The 26,202-nt window shown below is 47.6% G+C and overlaps 3 protein-coding genes across 9 annotated transcripts in view; 1 reads left to right on the top strand and 2 right to left on the bottom strand.

The window, feature by feature from the left end:
- Positions 1–65: 65 nt before the first annotated feature.
- Positions 66–16,158, bottom strand: STAMBP (STAM binding protein). 4 transcript variants are annotated; one of them, XM_035345302.1, is made up of 10 exons: positions 16,002–16,158; positions 14,347–14,587; positions 6,505–6,580; positions 5,783–5,878; positions 4,677–5,052; positions 3,916–4,040; positions 2,837–2,974; positions 1,575–1,687; positions 1,072–1,171; positions 66–613 (listed from the first exon to the last, which is right to left on the bottom strand). In XM_035345302.1, exons 2-10 carry the CDS (start codon positions 14,559–14,561, stop codon positions 557–559), a joined length of 1,296 nt encoding a protein of 431 aa, XP_035201193.1. In that variant the 5' UTR covers positions 14,562–14,587; positions 16,002–16,158; the 3' UTR covers positions 66–556. The 4 variants fall into 4 exon arrangements, with proteins under 4 accessions (XP_035201193.1, XP_035201197.1, XP_035201196.1 ...); XM_035345306.1 differs by lacking the exon at positions 16,002–16,158 and adding an exon at positions 15,856–15,947; XM_035345305.1 differs by lacking the exon at positions 16,002–16,158 and adding an exon at positions 15,574–15,671.
- A 337-nt stretch (positions 16,159–16,495) lies between these two features.
- DUSP11 (dual specificity phosphatase 11) lies at positions 16,496–21,232 on the bottom strand. Of its 4 annotated transcripts, none has more exons than XM_035345309.1 (9): positions 21,092–21,230; positions 20,923–20,998; positions 20,274–20,405; positions 19,558–19,681; positions 18,933–18,993; positions 18,560–18,606; positions 18,364–18,439; positions 17,926–18,054; positions 16,496–17,059 (listed from the first exon to the last, which is right to left on the bottom strand). In XM_035345309.1, exons 1-9 carry the CDS (start codon positions 21,124–21,126, stop codon positions 16,801–16,803), a joined length of 939 nt encoding a protein of 312 aa, XP_035201200.1. In that variant the 5' UTR covers positions 21,127–21,230; the 3' UTR covers positions 16,496–16,800. The 4 variants fall into 4 exon arrangements, with proteins under 4 accessions (XP_035201200.1, XP_035201201.1, XP_035201202.1 ...); XM_035345311.1 differs by having other exon boundaries at positions 16,923–17,059; positions 17,926–18,067; positions 21,092–21,231; XM_035345310.1 differs by lacking the exon at positions 17,926–18,054 and having other exon boundaries at positions 21,092–21,231.
- Positions 21,233–25,509: 4,277 nt separating this feature from the next.
- LOC118177458 (dynactin subunit 2-like) overlaps positions 25,510–26,202 on the top strand; it is a 7,231-nt gene continuing 6,538 nt past the window's right edge. Inside the window, exon 1 of the mRNA XM_035345168.1 lies at positions 25,510–25,605. Coding sequence (XP_035201059.1) covers positions 25,510–25,605 — 96 coding nt within the window. The remainder of the gene's footprint in view (positions 25,606–26,202) is intronic.

Genomic DNA, 26,202 nt, shown 5'->3' with positions numbered 1-26,202 from the left:
CACCAGCAAGCAGGACATGTTCTAGCTCAGAAGACTCAGAAGCAAGGATGGGCTCTTGACTGGGGTGAGAGGTGTTAGGAAGGTTTAATTTTAAACTAAGCAAAGATTCATCTACTCCAACCAGCCACACTCAGGCCACAATTTATCAACCCAGAAAGAGAGGCAAAGCGAAGTATGGGTTAATTTGGGCAAGTCCCACTTCAGAAAGCGCTTGAAGTGATTTCACACCTCAAGGTTGCAGCAGTTCACAGGGAAACCCCCAAGATGCTGATCAAGCCACAGATTAAGCAATTGCTTCAGTGTTAGCTTCTGTCTGAATTTCTAGTTAGCTTTTCCCCACACCTTGAACCTCAACACCACTTCACCAGTCCAACACCAGGCAACAGGATTTCACATGCTCCCACTGAGGTCAGGGAACTGATTTTGCTGTGACTACTCAGGAAGGAAGTGGGGTCATTACACGGTAGAAATCATCTGCTAAAGGGGGAAAGAAAAACTTCCCTAGGCATAGAAGGAAGGTAAGATGGTTTTACAGTAAATGGTTAAGGCAAGAGGCCTATCGGAGATCCATCAGTACCACATCTCTCTCGACTAGTGACACGTGATTGCAGGTCTGGAAGAGAGAGGAGAAGAAAGGACAGGGTGTTACTCAGATACTTCCACAGCTCAGGTGTGTCTCTTCAGCCTCCTGAGGCAACCTGCACCCAGTGGCTTTCACAGGACTGCTCTTTCTTTGTAGGGAACAAACCAAGACAGACCAAAACTAGCACCCCACCCAGTACAATGAAGAGACCACTGCAGGATACAAATAAAAATCTCTCCCTCAAATACAAACCTTTGCTACTGCCTGGATCTGTTTCTATGGATAAGTGCTCTGCATCACACCTCCAACACATGCTATCAAATCAGGAATCTTTTGCATCTCAACTCTAGTGAGAAGCAAATCTCTGACAGAATCTCTCCAGTCCTGGGCCATAGCCTAGCATCTTGATGCAGATATAAATTCAAGGGAAGTGTCCAATATGATAACATACAGTACTACAGCCCCAGGTGCCCTGTGGGGTGACTTACAGTGAAGAGAGGAGGGTCTTTGGAGTGCGGGTGGAATCCTTTCTGCCGGCAGGAAGAGATCTCCTCCAGGCCATGCTCTGTCAGCTTGAAAAACCCTGTCCTAGAGCAAATAAACACATGCTCTGTACAACTCAAGCCTCTGCAAATAGAAGCAGCTGCTTCTGTGTTTGAAAGAGCATGTTTGAGTCTGCTTGTCTCAGGCACAAGATAGAACACATGCTGCAGCATGCTCCTCTCCAAGTCTGTGGCTGCAGACTGGCCTCCTTTCATGGGTGGGCAATCAGATATGACCCTCCCTGAACCAGCTCAGAAGAGCCATTGGATCATACACTCTTTCAGCCTCTTTTGGTAAAACTTATCACATTACTTAACATTTTAGTCCTACACCATGAATCCAACAGAAAAAAGGTGATGGAGAACAGCTGTTCAAAACTTGCTGAAGAGACCTCCTGTCCAGCCACAGGCAGAGGGAAAGCTTTGTCCTTCCCCATAACCATACTTACTCCTGGTATTTTGGAGAACACACAATAGCAATGGACTCTGGCAACATCATCTGATAGGAACAGTGTGTGTGCAGGTCCACACTGGAGAGGAACGCTGTTTGTGTGGGGTGAGTCTGAAACACACAACAAAATGAGATGAAATTACAGCAGGGTTGGAGAACTAGTTCAAACAGACTGCAGCTGCAAAGTGAAGATCCTAATGGAGAAGAGGCACAGAGGACCTGCTTACACACTGAAAGTGGCTTTAGATTGCCCCAAAACATCTGTTCCTCCTTCCCATTTGGAAAAAGTACAGCAGATACTCTACATTTCTGGCAACATCCTATGCAAATTCGTATTTTAATGCACAACACTTTCCTTGCTTTAAATGCAGGGGAATCATTTCACATGCTTCTAAAGTGCAGGTACCTCGAAGGCACCACATGCACATAATACTGCCATGAAACTTCAAGATAACCCATTCCACCAAGATGGTCAAGAGTTGTACAATCACAGGCATCATCCAACTTCCCTAGCACCGGCTGAGCGCTAGATTCTATAGCCTAACTCCTGCAGAAATATCTTCCCCCTTTTCTCCTTTTGCTTGTTAGGTTTTTGTTGCCAAAACTAGGTCAAAGGTATTCTTGAGGGTCCCTGGATGTTACATGGCTATCACTGAAGAGTTAACGCTGGAAGCAGACACCCTACACATATCAGGCACATCCAGCAGGCATTTATTTGTCAGAACCTTTGAAGCAGCTGCTGCTTTCGAGAGATTACTCAGCAGCACCAAACGTTTTGCTTGGCATTGATCCGACTGCCAAAGGCTCTGTGGGGACAGGCAGCAGGGCAGCACTGTAGCCAGTGGAGGAATCTGGAGCTGGCACATCCCGCAGCAGAGCAGTACACAGCTGTCTGCAAAAAGCTATGCTCCCACAGGGACGCATCATTGGAGAGTCCAGGCACCGACAGCAGGAGCTCCATGTGAGAGGCTGCAATGTTCTGATTTTAGCTTCATAAAACACGAACTTCAAGCCCAACCATCTAATTTCCAAAGGGACTGATGCTTTAGGAAGGGATCTGAACTTAAAACAAGCCTGGATTTCTCCAGCAGTATGAGTAGTGACTGAGACTGCACTAGAGAGAGAAATCCAACTAAAAAGATGCTGCCAGCTCCACGCTGTCTCCTCCAGTAAATCCTCCTTCACCAACACATCTTCCTGCACCCCTTTTCTTCCCAGCTGAATACAAGGCCAGTCTAGATGTGAAGATGAGAGACTCACATGGATCCAGCCAAGTGTAACAAGGCCATGCTGATCCTGGATCAGGAAAAGTTCCTCCTCATTCTCTGTGTTGCAATAGTCAGGGCCTCCATACTGCTTGGGAACGATGACGTGGGATATCGTGAACTCATTCCTCATCTGCAAGGCAGCACAGGGGGGCTGTTACCCTCCAGACACCCCCCAAAGAGGAAACACTACTGGTGCAAGGTAATTTCCTAAGCTTTGGGAATGAGGCATTTCTGCATTCATCACTCAGGGGTCCAGCGAGGGAAACAGCATCTCTAGAAAAAAGCCCATGATTGCATCTACCATCCTTGTGCAGGTCACAGAAATGGTGCTGCAGGCTACTGAAAAGGAGTCATAGATTTTCAGTATGAGCTGGCCATGGCTCTGCCATGCAGAATATCCATAAGAACTCAGAGAAGCCCTGGACACCCAACCAAAGGAAATCTCCTCGCTCACTGAGAGCTGATGACTCATATTTAAACAGTCACCAAGTATCTGCAAGCAGCTGGATTGCAGAAAGTTGCTACATCAAGCTATTTAATTTCAAAGCAAATTTCTCTAAGCGTAACAGCCCCAGTTGACGGGGCATAGACTGGAGCTACCAATATTAACCTGTGCAGGCAAACTCTTTGAGGGAAAATTGTCTTCAGCCTCTGCTTGCACAGCCTTGTCTTGGTGGTGTCCTAGCTCACAACTGGGACTCCAGTCCTGCTAGTACCAAAAGAACAACTCACTGAGCTGCGTGTCACTGCCAACAAAGGAGGACTTGAGGCAGGTAATCAGCAGAGCCATCAAAGTGAGAAAGGAAGCAGAACATCAATGGGGACTTGGTAGCTGTCACCTCACATTGACATACACTCCTCACATACAGCCTGAGGAAATCCTCACATAAAAAGGAGGAAAAGGAGAGGCAGACCAGCTCTAACACTCATATGAAATCCTGGTCATCAGTGAAACTGCACTATGGCCTTTCACAGCAAAATCAGGGTCCTCTAGCCACTTCCAAAGCTATTACACTTTAAGATAAGGCCTCTACACCACTTAAAGGCTCTTAATTAGTATTACCACCTTACCAGCTTACCGCAGAGGATCCCACATGTCTCCACACCTCGGACTGTGTTGGCATCAGCCAGCTGGAGGAATTTCTGGCACAACTCCCTAGGGACAATGACCTGGCGAAGGGCATCCATGCTTGCAACTGTGAGAATTAGGAACACAATGAGCAATCATAGCTGGGGACACCAGAGAGATATTCCCTCAGGTCAGTAACTAAAGGGACTAGACTGAAAAACTTCAGCCTGGAAACATAAACTATTTTAATGTTTACAATTACAGTGGCAGCCACAGATAATGTTACCAGTAAATACCTATTTCAAAATAGGGTAAGAGATACACAAAAAGATGTTTAGAAGTCTAGTCTGCCAAAAGCAGCATTTCATTAAAGAAAACGAAAACACAAATGCTCAAAAAATGTAATTTAAAGATGTTTCTCTGGTCAAGAACCAGTCACCTGGAAACATCTGAATCAGTATTTCAGAATCATATTTGAAAGAAGAGGAGGATTTGGTCAAGCTACTAGGAAGACCAAAAGTCAAACAGACTAGATTTTTGATCAGTAGAGACTGGGGCCCAATTAGCAACAGGAGACAGTTCTTCCCAGCCCTGCAAACCTTTGCTGGACAGCAGGGACAACATCCAGTAACTTGGAACACCAAAACCCCACAAGGGATGGAGCTCCGATGAGATACTTCCAAGAGCCAGACAACAGCTCAGCTCCTCAGCTGCATTTGGCTCAGCCTCAGAAAGGGAGAATGGTGCACTGATATGTACTAACTGTTTTCTGTGTTCCCCAAAGCACTAGGTTTCAAAGATCTGTCCACAACAGGAGGTTTGGGTGAGACAATCTCCACTGATGGACTTGCAGAGTGAACTGGAGAGACAGGAACCTGTGGGGTCAAATCACTTGGGGGCTTTTCCATATCAGGGATGAGGGGTCCATCCAGAGACTCTGGATTTGGCTTTGGCTTTCCATATTCCTGCACTATCCTCAGACGTTCCTTCTGCAGCTCCTGCTGTCGAATCATCTCCTCAAAGACATGAAACTGCTCTTGTTCTGCCTGCTGCTGCTTCATCAGGGCTACACGATTTCTCTCCTCTTCCAGTTGCTGCTGCAAAGCCAGGTTGCGTGCAAATTCCTCTTCCTCCTCTTTCTGTAAGGAGAAATATCACAAAGGACATCATCAGATAGGAGAACACTAGACCAAGGAAGAATATGGAGCCTATGCCATTCCTTTAGAGCTGTAGCTTTGAACCTGCTGCCTGTAGACCTTCAGCAATCACAGCAAGACTATTTCTAAAGAGTCTACAGAAGGTAACCAACAGAAAGTACTTCCTGCACAGAATCTTCACTTTGCAAAACAGAGATTAGCACTTCCATCAGCAAAGCCTGCTAGACCAGAGCAGTAAACTGTCACCTTACCTACCCCCTTGTGTGCGATTATAATTCCAGATTGGGAAAGTGCTATTTAGGAGACTGAAAGAGAAATCACAGTAAAACGGACTGCACAGTTTTCTGCTTTGTGCACAGAACCCCATGTCCTCACTCATGCTGCTATGAGCTGAGTTTCTGAGTTATGACTCATTCCCAGACCTCACACTGGTACAAAAAGAAAAAAAACAAGTAACAGTCCCAGCTTAGACTGCCTCCAAAACGTGTAATGAAATGATGTATAGGGATGCTATGACAGGTTCACCTACATAATGACAGCAGAGACATCACTGGGACAGCCCTGTGCCGCAGGTGATGAAGATGGACCCTGTAAGCTCAGGCCACCAGAATTCACATTCTCTAGCACCCAAGGAGCCCTGCTTTTTTCCAAGCTCTTTGTGGCTGAGTGTTTTCTGGGTTTTCTGACAGGCCTCCAGTCTTCTCTCACTCACCTTCTGCTCACTGTACTTAGCATAGTCCTTGGCGTACCTCTTTAACAACTCCTTCTTGAGCTCTTCAGCTCTAGGGAAGGCTACTTCTTTCAGTTTCTGAAGGAAGGAAATACAATATAAGTGCAACAGCACCATGGCAAGAAAAACAGGACCAAAAGGGATGCAAGAATTAACTTCCTGCCTTTTTCACAAGGCAGGAAGGTCCTGAGCAGCTCCAGCACCATTTGCACATGGGCTCAGAGTACGCAGATGGGCACATGGTAGCAGTGTGGCACAGACAGCACCACCCCCAGCCAACACGGAGCAAGTGCTTAGGCAGTGCAGTCCTTTGTTCTTCTACTCAATGCTGAACAGAGGAGCAGTAGCTTCTTGTGGCTGTGAGCAATCTCCAAGGATCCCCTGGTAAGTCTCTTTAGGGCCACTGCACCCAGCTACCACAAAGGGAAAAGCCACAGTGTTTAAAAAGCAAAGAGTTTAATATGAAAGAAAGGAAGCCCTACCGCTCAACAGAAAGTAAATTGGATGGATACAACTACAGCCAGCCCTGCACAAGTATGATGGAGTAAGAGACCAAACTGTAACTCCCAAGGGGTCAGGGCTGCCTGGTCAAGCCAAGGCTTCTCAGACTTTGTGTGATTCCCAGAGCCACCAAAACCCAAGATCTACAACCCTAAATCACTTCCAACAGCAGCCACTAAGGACTTGGCAACATTACTACTTACTTTCACTGTTTCCTTCTTTTCAGGTATGACAGCAGTTTTGTAATCACGATGCCTTGGCAGCTTCTCAATGAAGAGCCTGTAAACACAGGAGAGAAACTGCATTTTTGAATCCCAGAAGAAAGGGGCAAGCATGATCAAGTAAGTGGGATTTTGGAGGGTACAGTTTATTCCCTTCCAGCACAGTATCCCTCCTCTGCCACTTCCCTGGGCGCTTTGCTCCTGCAATTAGGACGGCTGTCTGCCTTTCTACAATAAACCCCCCATCACTTCTGAGCTCTTCGTGACACACAGGGAATCTTGTTCAATCCTAGGATAGCACCTTACACAGGATTTTTCTTCCACCCAGGCTTTGGAAATGATCCTCAGGAATAAATACATTTGTTTTAAACAGAAACATTGATAAACCAGTCTAAAACACCAAGGATGCTGGCAGTGACTCAGGAAGGTCCCTGGACACCTGCCTACACCTCTGTGAGCATCCAAGGGGAGAACAGGCAAACTCAAGGATTCAGCTGACTCATTGCTCACACCACCCTTCTGCACGGGGGAAGAAAAGAGTTTCTGCAAGAGATGGGAAAATTAACTCAGACCTTGAAGAGAAAACCTGAAGGTAGGCTAAAAGCAAGTTCACAACATATTCGGCTGCTACATCAGAAGTCTTTTGGCTCTGTTGCATGACAACCCTGGAAAGACAGGGCAGTATTTCAGACCTTTCTGGGCAGCAGGGCTGGTTCTAAGCAGACTTCAAGACTGAGCTCAACATCACCTTGCTCCCAGCACAGCTATGAACAGGTTTCTCAGTAGCCAGGATAACATCTCCCACCAATTTCCAGGGAGCAACTCAGGACACAATGGCGAAGACACAGAGAAAGAGCACTGCAAGCACAACAGCAAGGTGAAAAGCCCATAGACATGGGGAAGTTCACTCCTGCTCTGCTCTGTAGGGCTCTCCAGGCTTGAGGCCTCAAGATACCTTTGTGAGCAAGTCCCCAGTGGTGCACTAAACTGCGTGCTCAGGGTGAGCTCACAGCAAGCTTAGCAGGAGACAAGGACCTGGCTAAGAGACAAAGCACCCACAAAGCTTTGGATACAATGCAAAAACACCTGCCCTGCTTCCTGGCTCTTTGCTAGAAAGCTCCAGCATATGAAGGAGGATGTCCCCCAGCTCCTTCAGCTACAGAAATACGTAGAAAGCAGCCTCATGTATATACACAAGGAAGAAGGGTAGAGAGGACTAGACTGTGCCTCAGGGAGCAGCATGAACAAACCAAGCAGAGGCAAGTGGGAAAGACTCAGCAGGAACAGAGTGAGAATGTTCCTCACACTGCAAAATCTCTGTGTGTGCAATAAATCCAGCTACTTTAAAACCTCATTCCTCTGGGAAAAGTGAGGACTTTTTGCAAACCCGGCTCCTGGTTGCCACAGAGGGCGTGAGGATGCTCTTGCCAGACACCATAGGATCAGTCACACCACAAAAAAGCTGCTACTCCATCCAAAGCCACTGGTGAGGTCCCTGCTCCTAGCTGGTGGTTGCAAAGTAGGTCACTGTGTCAAGAGGACAAAATAAGGCTGCAATCACTGCAAAGAGATTGCAGATTAAAATGAAGGGATTAATTACAAAGGATTAAGAGCAGATGCTGGATTGGAGAGGATGGAAAAAACAGCAGAGGCAGCTGGCTTTCCACAAGTCACTAACGGGGGGAAACGCGGAGAGCAGGACAAAGCAAGGGCTTTGGGCAGCCAGAGAAGACTTTGAGGCAAGACCATGCAGCAGTAGGCTGAGGAAGGAAGCAGAGGAAGGGCAAGAATGCTTCATGATTCCTGTCCACAGCCAGCTGAGGCTTGGCAGGACTTAAACCTGCAGCTCCCATCACCAGAAGTTTTGGGCTTGTTCAAACCTCTGACTGCTCCCAAGTCCACTATGAGCAGCAGCTGCTTGGCACTGAGTAGCCACATTACAGGCTATTTTTAAGCACTACTATGGTACACGTGCCAAGTCAGTGTCTCTCAAGTCCTTTAACACCCCACACAAACTCTTGGAGCCAATCCTAGCAGCTCACAGCCACACAGTCAAACCAGGAGTCCAAATACCACAGGAAATTCTACTGCATGGTAGAGTACCATGGGACAAAGCCCTAGCAGGGCCTGAAAAAGCTGGTTAATATTCAAGGATCACCTCCTCTAAGCTCAGGAGCGACGCATCCCAGCAAAGAGGAATTCAAGCAAAAATGCCTGGAGATCTGCGTGGAGGAACAAGGGGCTCCTGGCCAAACTCAAGCAAGAAAAGGAGGCCTAGAGAGCATGGAAGGAAGGACAGATAGCCTGGGAGGGATACAGAGACATTGTCTGAGCAGCCAGTGTGGAGTAATTGCCTAAAGTGACTAGGAAAATTAAACTACTACTCACATTTTAAAGAAAATGTACAACATTGAAGAGACTTTCATGGTAGGGTGTAGCTGCATTACCTGAGCATTCCCTAGGCTTCCAACCTTAGATGTTACTGCACAAGGGGAACCTGGTGTGCTAACTCTAAGGAACAGTATGGAGTGTAGAGCGGAGCGGAGACACTGTGGCTAGGCTCTGTGACAAGAGGGGGACTCGATTGTTCTTGTGCACACCGAGACTGATAGATTGCACATTTGCTACCCTGAGCCAATGACCTGTCATGTTTTTGACAAAATGCTGTACTCTAGTGAACTCTTGCTCATTGTATCATCATTATAATACCAAAACACCTCCATCCAAAAAGCTACCCGCCTCCAAGGTGTGACCACTCCTCACTGAGCACGCGCTCTGAATTTCTTGGAGCCTACACCTTTAAACGAAAGTGAGAAAACTCTCTGCACCAATCATAACTAAGATATGCTTGACTAGAGTCACTTAAGCTCCACCTAAACAACAGAAAATAATATAAATTGGCTTAAGAGAAAGGGGATGTTAGGGAAGATACCATTGTCAGGGGAGGGCCTCCCTGGGGATCCCCTTCTGGAATCAGTCAACGGGCTGATCCTCTCTTCCTCCCCCCTTCCACCCCCGCACACACACCGTGCCTTTGGGTGAGATTTGAACACTTGGTCATTTGAGGTGTCTCCGTGGAAACTTAAAAATCTCTAGAGTCTTTGTACCTTTTAATGTGTTAATTTCCAGGCTGTACATGTGCATTTCATGCATGCTAGCTTGCTTTTGCAGACAGTGTATTATCACTGGCAATCCAAAGAACCCGTGTACCTGTTGCTGTAATAAATTGCATTTACTTGCTTTGTTCCCAGCTGTGATCTCATTGAACTTGACTAGAGGACAGGCATGTTAAATTGTTGTTGAATCCATGACCATGATAGTTCAGTACACTGAATCTGACCGCACCCATATCAGTTAATAAGATATTGGTGAATCTGTGACTGTGATAGTTAGGTACCCTGAATCCGACCGGACCTGTAATGGTTAATCAGCTACACCCCTTAACGCGACAGCCAGGAACCAGGTATAGAAAGCCAAAGCCCTTTTAGAATAAAACTTGGCCAGGGATGTCAAGGGCAACAAGAAAGGCTTCTATAGGTACATCAGTGATAAAAGGAGGACTAAGGAAATTGAGGGCCCTTTATTGTAAGAAATGGGAGACCTGGTCAGCCAGGATATGGAGGAGGCTGAGGTACTCAATTAATTTTTTGCCTCAGTCTTCACTAGCAAGAGCTCCAGCCACATGGTCTGGGCCCCAGAAGGCAAAGGCAGGGACTGATAGAATGAAGTGCCACCCATTGTAGGAGAAGATTAGGTATGAGACCATCCAAAGAACCTGAAGGTGCAGACATCAATGGGGCCTGATGAGATACATCTGCCAGTTTCCTCAGCACCCACTGATGTAATTGCTAAGACATTGTCCATGATATTTTAGAAGTTGTGGCAGCCTAGTGATGTTCCCACTGGCTGGAAGAGGTGAGACAATCCCCGTTTTAAAAAGGGAAGAAAGGAAGACCCAGGGAACTACAGAAAACATGGCTTCACCAAGGGAGGATCATGCCTGACAAATCTGGTGGCATTTTACAGCACTGGTTGATAGAGGAAGAGCAACTGACATCATCTACCTGGACTTGTGCAAAGCATTTGACACTGACCCCCTTTATGTCCTTGTCTCCAAATTGGAGAAACATGAATTTGACAGATGGATGACTCATTGCATAAGGAATTGGCTGGATGGTAACACTCAAATTGCTGAGGCCAAACGGTCCAGGTGATCAGTAACGAGCGGTGTTCCTCAGGGATCAGTATTGGGACCAACACTGTTTAACATCTTTGTTGGTGACATGGACAGTGGACCTTCTTCACGGTGAGGGTGACGGAGCACTGGAACAGGCTGCCTAGAGAGGTTGCGGAGTCTCCTTCTCTGGAGATATTCAAGGCCCATCTGGAGGCCTACCTGGGCAGCCTGCTCTGAGGAGCCTGCTTTGCAGGGGGGTTGGACCCGATGATCTTTCGAGGTCCCTTCCAACCCCTACAGTTCTGTGATTCTGTGATCAAGTGCACCCTCAGCAAGTTTGCCAATGACACCGAGCTGTGTGGTGGTTGGTAGGGTCGACACGCTGGAAGGAAGGGATGCCATCCAGAGAGAACTGGACAGGCCTGGGAGGCAGGCCTGTGCGAACCTCATGAGGTCCCCCCTCTGCTCTGCTCTCATGAGACCCCACCTGGAGCCCTGTGTTCAGCTCTGGGGCCCTCAGCACAAGAAGGACCTGGAAGTATTAGAATGCATCCAGAGGAGGGCCATGAAGATGATCAAGGGGCTGAAGCACTTCTCATATCAAACAGGCTGAGGGAGCTGGGGTTGTTCAACCTGTAGAGAAGGCTCTGGGGAGATCTAATAGTGACTTTCCAATATCAAAAAGGAGCCCACAAGAACACAGGAGATGGACTCTTTGTCAGGGAGTAGAGTGAAAGGACAAGGAATAATGGTTTTAAACTAAAAGAAGGTAAATTTAGATTAGATATAACAAATAATTTCTTCACTCAGAGGGTGGTGAAGCAATTGAACAGGTTGCTCAGAGAAGTCGTGGATGCCTCATTCCTGGAAGTGTTCAAAGCCAGGCTGGATGGGGCTTTGGGCAACCTTATCTTTTGGGAGGTGTCCCTGCCCATGGCAGTAGGGTTGGAATTAGAAGATCTTTAAGGTCCCTTCCAACCCAAACCATTCTGTGATCCAAGGTGAAAGACTGATGTTTGTAAAGTCCAGCCTGGTTATTCTTAGAAACATCTACAACTCCCTCCTGCACATTATTGAGTGGGTGGGCGGCAAGGTTCATTTCAGCATGGGAAACAGAAGTGCTGAGCAGCCAAAGGACCTAGACAATATTGAGCATGTGGCTGGGGGCTGAGCAGGGAACTGGCTTGCCTCAGTGGGAATCTTAGTGTGGATCCATCTCCAGACTACCCTACGTCCAGTCAAGATTTTCCCCAGACTGATGCCTCTGCAAATCAGGTGCAACAACACAGATCTTACCGTGTAATTCAGGTCTTGAGACCAGCCAAAGGGAGCATCACGTAGGGAAATAAAGAGAAATCCATTTTCCTAAAGCCATGCATAAAATCATAGAAACACAAGGTTGGAAAGGATCATCTAGTCCAACCGTCCTCCTATCACCAACACTACCCACTAAGCTACTAAATCATGTATCGTAGCACCTAGTCCAGGCAATTCTTAAAGACGGTGAGGGATGGAGACTCCACCACCTCCCTGGGCAGGCTGTTCCAGCACCTGACTGCTCTTTTGAGAGAAAAATGCAGTCCACACCACGCCACAGACTCACTCCTGAGGACAGTGTTCTTGCTCCCAACAAATTCACCATGTACAGGGGTGTATCCAGGAGCCTCTCAGATGCTTATCAGGGCCAGAATCCTGCCCTTCATAAAGTTCCAGCTTGTACTAGTCTATATGCTCCCGTTAAGGAGCTGGTCTTTGAAGAAAGGCAGCCAAACCCATAGCTGCAGCATTGATCAGATATTCGGCCTGAAGTATCAGAGAAAAGAAATCTGGTCCCATTTCTAAAAAAGAGGAAAGCACAGCAAGTCCCATCAGAGGCTCCAACTACAGTCCCGTTCTTGCCTTCCAGGTCATAGCCTCAGGGAAGGACACCTCAAAAACTGCATATCAAGCCTCCTGCTTTCAAAAGAGCTATACAGCATTATACTTCTGATTAAAGAAATTAGATGATGACATTAAGCTTTTATCTTCAGATAATCCAGGCTGGCAGCTCATATTCATCAGTGTGAGAAATCACACCCCTAAGGGAAAGTTTTTCACCTTTCCTGCAGCCCAGCAGCCAGACTAACGTAAATGCCACAAGTATTTGAAAGCTACTGGAGAGAAAACACACTTGCACTTATTATTGCTGTAATGAAACAGCGAAGGCACGTTTAGTTAATTTGTTTAGTTAGAGTTTCTCCTTCAGCCCCAGCTACGTAACCAGCCTGGAAAACTTCCCGCGGGCTTTACACTTCCCAGCTCCCTATGCAGCCTCCTTGGGCACTCACTACTATGACCATAAAAGCTTAGGAAGTGCAATGTGGGAAGCAATGCTAATCAAAGAAAAATGTGTTGGGTTTAAAGAGGCTGAGGCAGGAACCCTGTGCACAGACGCAGGGCAGGAAAATGCCCATGTAGATGCCAAGCCCATTTTGGATAAGGAGGTAGTGAAGCAGAGAGCAGACTCAGCCCTTTGGCCATTGAGTGAAACTGGGTAAAGATGGGAGGATTTGAGGATTTGGGCCAAAAAGCCTAAAGGAACAGAATACTCGGTGCCACTGAGATATTTTCCGAGGGTCTCAACTTTCAGCCCTATGAACACAGGCAGGTGCATCTAGAGGCACACATTTGCTTCTCTTACTCTGAGCTGCTCAGACAGAAGCCAGACCTGATACCACGTCATCACGTTGGCACGGTGTATGCTCAGCAGCGTGGCTTTCAGACCCAAGATGGCTTGTTCCTGGCCAGCTGCAGAGGTGGCAGCAAGAATGTGCACTTGTCCACATGTACAGCCCCTGAGCTGGAGACCCAGCAGCTATGATACCATACAGGGTTTTGGATGGGTTTATATATAACCTGTGGCTTTCTAGAAGGGTATTCAGAACCCATGGATCTCATGTACTGTTCAAGCCAGTTGACTGGTGTCAGGTTCTTCAAACTCAGCACTCTTCCTCACATCATTCCTCGAATAGGTGTGGGTGCCTACATACATGCATAACAGGGATGGAATTATATTATTTCCAAGAAGTAGAACTAAACCTTGAATGCGACATAAATGATTTCTGCACTGAAGTAGGAATTTGCTGCCTGCTGTAAAAGGTTGTAGTAGCTTAGACATAAAGCAGGCTTCTCCTCCAAAACTGATTTAACAAAGGACAATGGAACCAGCCTGTATCTGCTCCGTAGAGCTACACGATACCGAGATCTTTGGCCACTTATCCTTGCTAATCTGCATGATATCATGGCTATCGAGATCAACCTAGCCACAGGGAGCCAACACCTCTCTCGCTGGAGAGGAGTTGCTCTGGGAAAGAGGAATACAAGATAAGTCTGATTTTAAAGAGAATTTCTACCTACATCCTGCAAAGCAGTGAACAGTGTTTTTTTGTGCTTCTACCTCACACCTTTGCAACATTTGCTGGTCACTTTAACCAAGCTGGTTGTATCTTTGCCTCTGCAGTTCAAAAGCAGCAAAACTCTGGACAGAACCTGGTTCTTCGAGCTTCTGAAGGCCTGACCATGTTTGTACACACACTCAAAATATGCAACATAAAACCCACAGCCCCTTCAACACAGATTACTTGTAAATGAAGCAGAGCTGCTCTTACGTGATGTACTTATTGTACAAAATGAAGGCATGCTCAATATTTCCCTCCTCTGAGTAAATCGTCGCCATGCGGAGGATTTCCACGCCAGAGCGGTAGTAGCGTCGCGGTGGGACATCCTCATTCACTTCAACAGCGCTCCCCATCTGGATCAGGCTTCGGACACGCTCCTCTGGTGGGAGGCTGACATTGGCATGGTCAGGCATAATGAGGCACATCAAAGCTGCTGCAGCACTGACTTACTCTGCAGTGGGAGGAAAGTCAAGTGTGTCAAAACCACTGTAGCAGACCAGGTATTTTGTCCAGTTTCCTTTAAAGAAGCCAATCCTCCAGCAAAAAAAGCACTTAATACAGGTCAGGTGGTTCTGAGAGAGAAATCTAGGGGAAACTAGTCTCTTTTAGGACACAGCACTTGGATATTTACCTTTGCAACCCAAAAGACAGCCACAAATTCAAGATCAGTCCTCAGCAACTGAGTTCAACCCAGTGTTTGACCAATCTGAATCCTACCCAAAATGTCTCTTCCTTGCTAATTGTCTCTCCATGTAACACCACCAGTGCCACACGCTAATTTGGGGCAAACCTGCAAAAGCACTTCCTTTGGACTTGAGCAGCAGAAGCTTTGCACAGGGTTTTTACATGGCAGCATCCACTGCTTTGCTTATACAGCAGCGATGAGAGGGCTGCAGGCCATGCTTCTGGGCGTTGCTGCTCAGAACTGTCCCCACCCATCAAGCTCAAGCCCACATTGCTCTTATCCAGGCACAGGTACTATCCCTCTGTTCCCTGTGCTATGGGAGGCACTACTGTCACGCCAGGAATGCACCTCAACCTGATCTGTGTATCTACCTTCTGCCTAGCTCCTACAAACACCACCTAAGCCACGGCACAAGCCAACAAACTTGAAGCCAAGGAAATGCTGAAATCACCCTGGGCAGAGAGCCCCAAAAGTCTCTTCAGCACTGAAAGCTCAGCTCCCCTGGAAAAGCCCCCTCAGACCACTGTGAGGGTTAAATTTCCTATGAAATCATACCACTGAATCCAGAGCACCTTCTAAACCTTCTAGCAATGTGAGACTTCCCCACAGCTTCTTCCTTAATGAGGGAAAGGTCCCAACCAGAGCTAAACGCTGCCCAACGACCCCAAGCAGCAAACACATTGCCTTTCTGGGGTTACCTCAGAGGAAAAGCCCTTTTTCGATGCAGCAGGCTGGTGCTTCTCAGGCCTCACCTTAGAGGAGAGGAGTGCTCTTTCCCTAAATAAGGGCTGTGGGACTGGGTCCAGCCAGCAAGCGCTGTGCCAAAACGCTCCCTTACGGCACGCAACAGAGCCGCGGCTCCGGGGAGGATCCAGCTTCTCCTATTCGATGGAGCGTGGAACGCTGCCGTCCCCCCGGCCAGCAGTGCCACCTCCCCGCAGCCGCTGTCCCCCCGGGGAGCGCGGTCCTCTCGCAGCTCCCAGGGCCCCCTACGGCTCTCCCCCTCCGCTTCCCCCAAGTGAGAGGAAAGGAACTTCCCAACCAGCTCCCGCTGCCGGTCCCCCAACCGCCGCCCCGCGGGAGAGTCGGGAGGCCCCCCGGACGAAGAAGGGACTGGGACACGGTGGCCGTGGGAGTGGGGGGGGGGGGAGGGGTAAGGGGTAGGCCGCCCGAGCCCGACCTGCGCCGGGACGGAGCCGCCGCCGCCTCCCTCCGCGCTTCCGTGTTGACGCTTGACCCCACCCTCCCCGCCTCGTTCCCAGGAGCCAATCACGAGCTGCCACCACATCCGCACACGTCGCGGCCGCCTTCCGCCCGGCCCGGCGGCCGCTTCCTACCCCTTATCGCCGCTACGGGGATGACCGGGCGGAAGTCCAGCTTCATGACGTCAGGGGAGCGGCCCGGGCCTTAAAGGCGCCGCTCCCTCCCGGATGCGCAGCCCACTCCTAAGAGCCCTCAGCACAAAGCCCACCGGGCTCCTCTCTGCCGTCGAGCTGGACAAACTGACCCAGCACATATATTCAAAACGTACATGCTGCAGAAATTTATCAAAAGTGGATGAGAAGAAAAGAATCACCTAGTGACAGGCAAAATCCTGTTTCGTCATGTGTGATAAGTAATTCATCAACAAAAGCCCTCTTTGTTGAAAGTTAAAGATGTTCCCAAGGACATTTCTTTAGGATGAATCCAATTCCATTTATTCTCTGCATCGCTTCATAAACTGAGGACTCCAGAATTTGACACAGGATTTCAAAAATTCTATGTCAGTTGTAAAAAGTACCCAGAGAAAGGCTAAAAAAAAAAAAAAAAAAAAAAAGAAGGGAAAAAAAGGAGAGCTGTACTGATCTTACGAACACCTTCACTTGCAGCTCCCAACATCCAGCTCAGCAGCTGGTGGATGACACAGCAAACACACTCATTCAACCAGCCTCAGAGCTTCTCCTGGGTGAAAAAACAACTCTGGCTTTTAGTGTATGTTTCTACACTGTCACAGGTTTCCTATGCCACCGCCTGCATTTCCTGGTCATGCGTATTTCCTGTGGTTGGTGCTGGGAACTCAGAGCTGGGAAGCACAGTCTGTTGTGCTGCATGTTGTAAGGCAATGAAACCGGACAGTTTCTTGGTCCCAAACTGCAAGGCCACCTTTGCTCAGCCACCCTGTGTTTGTGCACAAGTTCCTGGTGTTGTGTGGGTGCCCTGTGACCTTGCTTGCATTTCTTCTCGGTACAGCCAGAGTTTCTGAAAGAAGATTTGGAAGTCAGTACGAAGAGAATTCAATCCCCTTCAGTCAGTCGCTCTGTGTACACAGAGACTGAAAAGGCTGAAAAGTTCAGAACGTCTTCAGCCCTCTGGGTTTAACCAGTCCCTTTTGCCTCAGCCTGAAAGATGTGATGGCCAGTTAGAACAGCCAGTTGTCAGCTCATCTCCTACAAGCTGCTTTCCTACAGCTGAGCCACAGGAAGGAAAATTTCAGAAAGAAAGCATCTTGTACACCCCATAAAATAAGAGCTGAATAAACCACTGTACCACCAGCAACAGGCACTGGCTACATCTGCTCCTGAGATGCTTTTGCAGCTCCCACACCACCCAGTGAAGCCCAGTCTAGCTCATGCCCCAAGTAAAGAGGAAGCTCTTTAACTGCATTTATTGTTCCCCCATCATTCTTCCAGATAGGGTGACAGAAAAAGAGCCTCTGTTTCCCTTGAGGTGAAGAACTGCCTTGCTCAGCACGTGACTCAAAGAAAAGTGCTCTTGCCCCTAAGTACCTTAGAAATTATTGCAGCCTTAACAGGAACCAGCACCACCACTGTCAGTGATGTTATTACAAATCCATAGGTACAAGCACATTATTCAGAGGCAAAGAGCTTTGTGCATGCTGCTGCAGGCACAAGGAACACTTCAACATTAACATGCTTGAGGGAGATTCTCATCTTCACTCACTCCCAAAAATGGCAGGGCAACAGATGCTCTCATGTATGTAGCAGAGTTGCATCTAGACTTGTAAAACCACAAGTTTAAGTTTCTTAAAAATGAGTAAGCATGCTTTTTTGTTCTCTCTGCTCAGCTATACTGTATGTATAGAGGCAAGAAGCAAAGAAACCTACCTCGGCATTGCTAATGAGAATTGTTCTGAATGGTGCGGGTGATGTTCAACCATCTGCTTTCTCCTGTTTGATGTAGTGTCTGTTTGTCCTTTGAGGAGGTCCAAGCCCAAATTCTTTACCCTGCAATTCCTTAAATAGATCTCTAAGTAAATCTCCATGTCATAACTGGGACTACACACCATTTGTCAAGTGATCATAACAGCTCTTTTACATGTAAATCAACTCCCCTTCACATTCTTCCTCCCTAGGAGGGCAGCAAGCCTGTGAAAAGGCCATGTCGTAGATCTTTAGCTCCCGGTGTCCCAGCTGCCCGCTTTCCTCCTTATTAACTGTCCCCACTTGACCTCCATCAGCAGGAGATAGACAAGTTTAAAATCTATCTATATCCTGACATCAGTTCTCACTTTGTGTGTGCACGCATGCACACAAAAGGCTTACTTTTTTCCAGATCTTTTCTGAAGATCTTCAATATAGTTCATTCTCTCAATAGGATGCCCTCGAGCTCTGTTGAACACTGAAGAGAGAAAAGTCTGAGTTATAACAACATTTCACTAGAAAGAGCCTGAAGCCATCTAAAATCACAAGCCCATAATAACATTTTGCATCTTGACAAGAAGAACATACATGTACGTACACTCTATTGCAGTATTTGGCTCCATGCCTTCAACATCAATCAGGTACCTGCACAGATTAATGAGAAAGCTCTAATAACATAGTTAATTACAGAGATATTGACAGATTAGACAATTCAAAAATAAAGTGGTGGGAAGTTTTTAGATTTTGTTTACAAGCCAGAATCCAGTAGCAGTATTTTGTAGTTTCTTATCCCTGATTTTTGCAAACCCGTAACAACAAAACCTTCTCTAAACTTAAAAGCTTCATATTCTTGCCAGTTAGGGATTACACAGGTCACCTGACTCTTGTTGCAGCAGTAAAACATTTCCTTCTTGAGCAACATGAAGCTGGCAATACCACCACCTTATTCAGTTTGACCAAGGGCAACTCACCTACAAACCAGGTAGCCAGTTCTGTTCAAGCCATGTGTGCAATGCACTCCAATAAGTTTATCTGTAACACATGGTAATCAGTTTATATTTTTGAAGTGTTCTTTTTCCAAAACCAAATCAGAGCAAAAGAAGCCCATTTTACATTTGTTCTTCATCAGGGACACCAGCACAGATAAACTGAACTGATTGTGTAACAAAACCACCTCTGTGTCTAATTATCACCCCTGATTTTAGTTCATTAGCTCATTTAATTCTGTGGCCTCATCTGCATGGTCACACAGCTCACTGAATAGAAGGTATATTTAAAAGCTCTATGAAACGCTGGCCTGCATTTCCTGAGCACTAACAGCTTCCTGTTACCTAAACATGATCAGTACTTATGGGCAGACTAGACACAGTCTCAATTTCAATTAATGCTTGACTTGCTGCTAATTATCATCAAGCCAGCATGAACTCCTTTACTACAACAAACTGGTCTCACTACTGCCTTGACATTCACATGCGAAGACTAGGAAGGGAAATTCATGTTGTGCACAAAGGTTAATGAAGAACATTGCCAACCCCAAGTCTTCTGTGTCCTTCCCATCAACAGCATTTGTTAACGTAAAGGAAAATCCACACTTACCATTGTCTTTATTGTCTCTCAGGAAGTTTTTTACAACACTCTTGAATTGAAAAATGGTCTGATTGTTTGGTATTTCATGTCCCATTGTCAAGATCTTTGAGTAGCAGAGTGTGGCTGGTAGTTCCTACAAGAAGCAAAGAAGGACAATAATTTCATAAAAAAGTGCGAAGATTCCCACTAATTAGAGAACCCTGTGTCAGAAGATGCAAGAAGACAAGTCTTGCAACTAAGCCCAGAAGAGCAGCAATACAGTTTTAGGTAAGAATTTTTTTTTAATTTCTTTAAAACTTTTTCAATACTCCAGAGCAACCTATTTGCATTTTTGTTCCCTGTGCCTTTGCTCCTTCCTTCCTTGGAAGCACAAAGCACACACAGAAGCTGGAACAACTTTTCCAGCTAATATCCACACATGTGATACCACAAACCAAAAAATATTTGTAATCAGCTTTTTATTCAGGATAGCCTGTCAAAAAACATCTTTATGGTACCTCCAAACCTGTGATGGTTGTAAAAAGAGAAGAGTTGAAGACCACAGTCTTGCACTTGATCAAGGATGAAAACTGCATCCCAGTGTCCCTGCAATGCTCAACCTCACCCCTTTTCCAGAGGACTTGAGTGCCACACTCTTTAAAGTCATCTTACAAGAAACTTCTTCCCATTTATTAGCAGTATTAAGGCTTTAAGAGAACTTTCCCAACAAGGCAACCAAGACTGACCTCTGGCCTGTAGTAGCGAGTTGTGTATGTTAGGTCAATGATCAAGCCCAGCTCTTCCCTTTGCTCTTTAATTTTCTTAATGAGGTCACGAGGTGAAAATCTCTCCTCTGGATGAAGGTTGTGATCAAAACTCTGAGGGAAAATAACATTCAATGACAGACATTAAATGCAGGTGCACTGTGACTGGTGAATGAAGGGAGGAGGTTTGCACCGCTGAACCTCCTGAAGATCATCCTTTTGGGGAACAAAAAGAAAAAGACAAATGGCCAAAGTCAAGCACAAACCCATGCCTGTGTTGCACTGTGCCAAACCAGAACAAGCTCTGGACCATTACTGTTTTGGGACTGTTCTGCTAAGGTATTCCAGGAGCAACTAAAGACTATAACAAAACATTACAGGGTGGCAAGCGTGCTGAGAAACAAGCTTGAGTTTGGCGAAGGCTTTAAAACGGGACTGGTTCCAGTGGGGGTGCACAGGCAGCACCACACGCTGCCACCAGCTCAACTACCCCTTCAGGACCAGCCATGAGCGCGTGCCAGCCCTCGGAGATGGGTGGCATCAGAGCTCGGGCACCGTGGTGGGGCCTGCTGCAGCACTGGCCACATCGGCAACCGCCTGAGGCTGCCCTCGATCCCCTGCCCGCGCTCACCTGCCTCAGGGGGACCTTGAAGGCGATGAAGCGGGTACCCGGCAGCCTCCGGCCCAGCGGGACGTAGTCGGTCCACCTGAAAACGGAAGCAGAGGGACGTTAACACCGGGGCCCCGCTCCCGCCGAGCCCCTGCGTGAAGGGACGGGGTGCCCCAGGGGCGGTACCCACCGCTCCGGTACGCGGGAACCCCCGCGGCCCGGCATGGTGACAACCGCGCGGCCCGACGGCGGCCGAGACACCGCTTCCGCTTCCGCCACCCTCACACCGCGCGGCCGCCGTCCTCACGGCACCGGCAGGCCGCTGTCCGGCCGCGGCTACAGCGCCCCCTGGCGGCACGGAGCGGCACCCGCCGGCATGACGCTCCCGGCACTGACGTCACTGCCAGGTTACCGGCATGACGTCACCTCCCGCGGCAGCGACGTCACTGGCTGCCAGTACCGACGCCAGCACCCCCAGAGCAGCGGGACACTTCCCGCTCCTCTCCCCCCAGCACCTCCTGGGCCCCCACTGACATGCGGAAAATGGGCTCCACAGTCAGTAAAATTGTAAAGTAGGTATGTTTATTCAGCACTGGGCAGCACGGGAGTAGTCCCACCAAAGTTGTGCACATGTGATGCGGCAACTTGCCTTGGTTATATGCAGTAAGGAGTTACATATGCATGAAGTTTCACAATGTGCCTATACATATGCATAACCTGTCCTGGGTTCATATTAAAATTAGTTAAATAAGTCATTTCCATAAGCTCCTCCCATCTACACTTGCGCAGTGTCTCCTGGTGGTGGTCGCCAGGGGTCATGGGGATGAAGGTTGCCGACTCTTCCTCATCACTGCTAGTTGACCTCTTGTGTTTGCGAAGACTCAGTTGCTCCTTGGCTCTTGGCCATCTGCAGGACCAGTTTCTGCCAGTTTCTTAAGATAAGCTCACACTCTTATCAAGTGACTAACCTTGGTAAGGGGCCCAAGGCTTCTTTCTTTAATTAATTTGCACAATAGTTAGCAAAGACACTAAGTAGCATCCACTAGTTTAATACTGTCAGCGCTCTGTCTCTATTTGCTAAAATCCTCCTAACTTCCTCACTCACCATGGCCCAGTGTCACTGCCACAGTCCGGACTGCAGCACAGCTGGGAGCTGCATGGGCATCCCTGGGGCACAGAGCAGGAGGGCGAAACAACCCCGAGCCCCCCACACCCACCTGCAGGGCAAGATGGGGCAGCACAAACACCAGTGTCTCAAGGCCGCCACCCCTGGCCCCATCCCTTTTCCTCCAAAAGTCACCCCTCCCCAAAAATCCTGATGGGGGTTAGCAATTGTTGGCACAGGGACGTATTGGGTTGGGCAATTTGGGGGATGGGAAATGGGTGGGATCACAAACAATTATTGAGACATGAAGCTGTTCAGATAACTAGGATGGGAAATTTGGGGGATCAGAACTGCTTGTTGGGATGGCAAATGGCTTGGATTGGAAAATTATTTCTTATTAATTGTCATTTCTCTTAGTCATTGCTTTGTTTATTAAATTATTCCATGGTATTCACTTCATTAAGGCTCTGCCTGAAGTCGTTCATGAAGTGGGATATAGAGGGAGGGTTGAATGTAGCCCGCTGCTGCTCCCCATGCCCACTCTGTGAATTGGTGTGGGGATGGCTGCTATGGGAGAGGATGGATGGATGGGGCGTTGGGAATTCACTGTTGAGACAGGAAAACGCTGGGACTGGAAATTGGATGTTGTTGGGACATGAAATCATCACTGAGATGGGAAGTCATGGTGGGGAGAGAAAACCATTAGGACGGGAAATCATGGGATGGGATGTGTCAGCCACTCCGCCAAGCTTTGTATCATCTGCAAACTTGCTCTGTCCCTTCATCTCGGTCATTGAATAAGTTGAATAGCACTCGACCCAGTACTGACCCCTGGGGGGCACCACTAGCCACTGGCCTCCAAATAGACTTGGCACTGTTGAGTACAACCCTCCGAGCTCTGCCATCTAGCCCATTCTTGATCCACCCCACTGTCCACTCATGGATCCCACACTTCCAGAGCTTGCCCATGAGGATGTTATGGGAGACAGTATGGATAGTCTTGCTGAAGTCAAGGTAGACAACATCCACTGCTCTCCCCTCATCCATCCATCCAGTCATCTCCTTGTAGAAAGCTATCAGGTTGGTTAAACATGGCTTCCCCTGATGAATCCATGTTGACTGCTTCTGATCATCTTCTTTTCCTCCATGTGCTTAGAGATGGCCTCAGGGATGAGCTGCTCCATTACCTTTCCAGGAATGGAGGTGAGGCTGACTGGCCTGTAGTTTCCTGGGTCTTCCTTCTTGCCCTTCTTGAAGACTGGAGTAATGTTGGCTTTCTTCCAGTCCTCAGGCACCTCTCCTGTTCTCCAAGACCTTTCAAAGAGGATAGAGAGAGAGGGGCTTAGCAATAATCTCACCAGAAGACTGAAGCAAAGAAGGCATTCAGTAACTCCATCTTCTCTGTATCCATCATCACCAAGGCATCTGCCTCATTTAGCAGTGCACCCACATTTTCCTTAGTCTTCCTTTTGCTACTTATATATTTGAAGAAGCCCTTCTTGTTATCCTTGATATTTCTTGCTAAATTTGATTCTAAGCAAGCTTTGGCTTTCCGCAGTGCATCCTGCATTCTCTGACAATGTTCTTATATTCCACCAAGTGGTCTGTCCCTTCTTCCACATCATGTATGCTTTCTTCTGTTTAAGTTTTCCCAAGAGCTCCTTGCCCATCCACACAAGTCTCCTGCCCCCCTTACTCTACATCTTTCTCTAACCAAATCCTTCTCAACCAAGTGAAAGTCTTCTTTTCTCCAGACTTTCTCTCTTGCTTTTAGAGTCTGGGATTCTTGAAAGTTAGCCTTAGCAGTGAAGACTGAAGTAAAGAGGGCACTCAGTAACTCTTCCTTCTCTGTATCCTTCATCACAAGTGCACCTACCCCCATTCAGCAACGGGCCCACATTTTCTCTATTTTTTTATCTTGCTATTCATGTATTTGAAGAAGCCCTACTTGTTGTCCTTGACATCCCCTGTCAGATTTAATTCCAAATGGGCCTTAGCCTTTCTTGTCACATCCCTGCATTTTCTGACAATGTTCCTATATTCCTTCCAAGCAGCTTGTCCCTTTTTCCACATTCTGTACAATTTCTTCTATTTGAGTTTTGTCAGGAGCTCCTTGCTTATCCATGCAGGTCTCCTGCCCACTTAATTTGACTTCTTACCCATTGGGATGCACCAGTCTTGTGCTTGGAGGAAGTGATTCTTGAATACTGACACACCTTCCTTCTAGGGCCCTAAGCCATAGGATTCCTCCCGGCAGGTCCCCAAAGAGGCCATATTTTGCTCTCCTGTTGGCTAAGTTTGCAATCCTACTTACTGCCCTGCTTTCTCCATGCAGGATCTGAACTCCATCATCATGTGGTCACTGCAGCCAAGGCTTCTGCCAGCCTTTGTGTCTCCAATCAGTCCTTTGTTAGTACTAGGTCTAGCCACATACCTCTCTTCATTGGCTCATACACTACCTGTGTCAAAAAGTTGTCATCAGTGCTCTGCGAGAACCTCTTGGACTGTTTGTGCCTAGCTGTGTTGCCTTTCCAGCACATGTCAGGGTGGTTGAAGTTCCACATGAGAACCAGGGCCTGTGATCATGAGACTACTTCCAGCTGTCTGTACATCTCAGCAATTTCCTTTCCCTGATCAGGTAATGTGTAATAAATACCCACAGCAGCATCACCCATGTTATCCAGCCCTTTTAGCCTTACCCATAAGCTCTGGACCCGCTTGTTGTCACCCACCCTGAGGCAGAGCCCCATACATTCCAGTTGGTCTCTCACATAAAGAGCAACTCTGCAACCTTTCCCTACCAGCTTGTCTTTCTCAAAAAGCACGTAGACATCCATGATAACATTCCAGTCATTTGAGCTATCCCACCATGTTTCTGTAATTGCAATGAGATTAAAGCCCTGCAACTGCACACAGATCTCTAATTCTTCATATTTATTGTCCATGCTACATGCATTGGTTGCTGCACTCCTGCTCACTAGCACTCCCTAAGGCTGCCTTTTTTAAGGGTGGCCACTGTTGCTCCTCTCCAATCAATGCACAGCAGCATATGACACATGGAAAATAAGGAAATGATTTGTGACAGACAACATGGCCTCACCAAGGGAAGATCATGCCTGACAAATCTGGTGGCATTTTACAGCATTGGTAACATTGGGTTACAGCATTGGTGGATAGAGGAAGAACAACTGACATCATCTACCTGGACTTGTGCAAAGCATTTGAAATAATTGGCCCCCATTATATCCTTGTCTCTAAATTGGAGAGACATGAATTTGATGGATGGATGACTCATTGCATAAGGAACTGGCAGGATGGTCACACTCAAAGAGTCGTGGTCAAACACCTCAATGTCCAGGTGGAGATCAGTAATGAGTGGTGTTCCTCAGGGGTCATTACTGGGACCAGTGCTGTTTAACATCTTTGTCAGTGACATGGACAGTGGGATCAAGTGCACCCTCAGCAAGGTTGCCAATGACAACAAGCTGTGTGGTGTGGTCGACATGCTAGAGGGCAGGGATGCTATCCAGAGGGACCTGGACAGGCCTGAGAAGTGGGCCTCTGAGAATCTCATGAGGTTCAATAAGGCCAAATGCAAGGTTCTGTACTGAGCCGGGCAATCCCAAGCACAAATACAGGCTGAGCAGAGAATGGATTGAGAGCAGCCTTGATGAGAAGGAGCTTGGGGTGTTGGTTGACGAGAGGCTTGACATGAGCCAGCAATATGCACTTGCAGCCCAGAAAGCCAACCATACCCTGGGCTGCATCAAAAGCAGTGTGGCCAGCAGGTCGAGGGCAGTGATTCTCCCCCTCTACTCTGCTCTCATTAGACCCTACCTGGAGCCCTGCATTCAGCTCTGGGGTCCCCAGCACAAGAAGGACCTGGAAGTATTAGATTGATTCCAGGGGAGGGCCACAAAGATGATCAAGGGGCTGGAGCACCTCTCCTACAATAACAAGCTGAGGGAGTTGGGCTTGTTCAGCCTGGAGAAGAGAAGGCTCTGGGGAGACATTATAGTTGCTTTCCAATACCTAAGGGGGGCTTACAGGACAGACGGAGAGGGACTCTATCAGGCAATGCATTGGATTGCCCAGAGAAGTAGTGCATGCCCCATCCCTGGAAGTGTTTAAGGCCAAGTTGGATGGGGCTTTGAGGAACCTGGTGTAGTGGAAGGTGTCCAGGCCCATGGCAGTGG

Source organism: Oxyura jamaicensis, chromosome 22, assembly GCF_011077185.1.
Source record: "Oxyura jamaicensis isolate SHBP4307 breed ruddy duck chromosome 22, BPBGC_Ojam_1.0, whole genome shotgun sequence".
NCBI classification, from domain to species: Eukaryota; Metazoa; Chordata; class Aves; order Anseriformes; family Anatidae; genus Oxyura; species Oxyura jamaicensis.
Note: the sequence above shows the minus strand (reverse complement) of the source record. Positions and strands in the feature narration are given on the sequence as shown.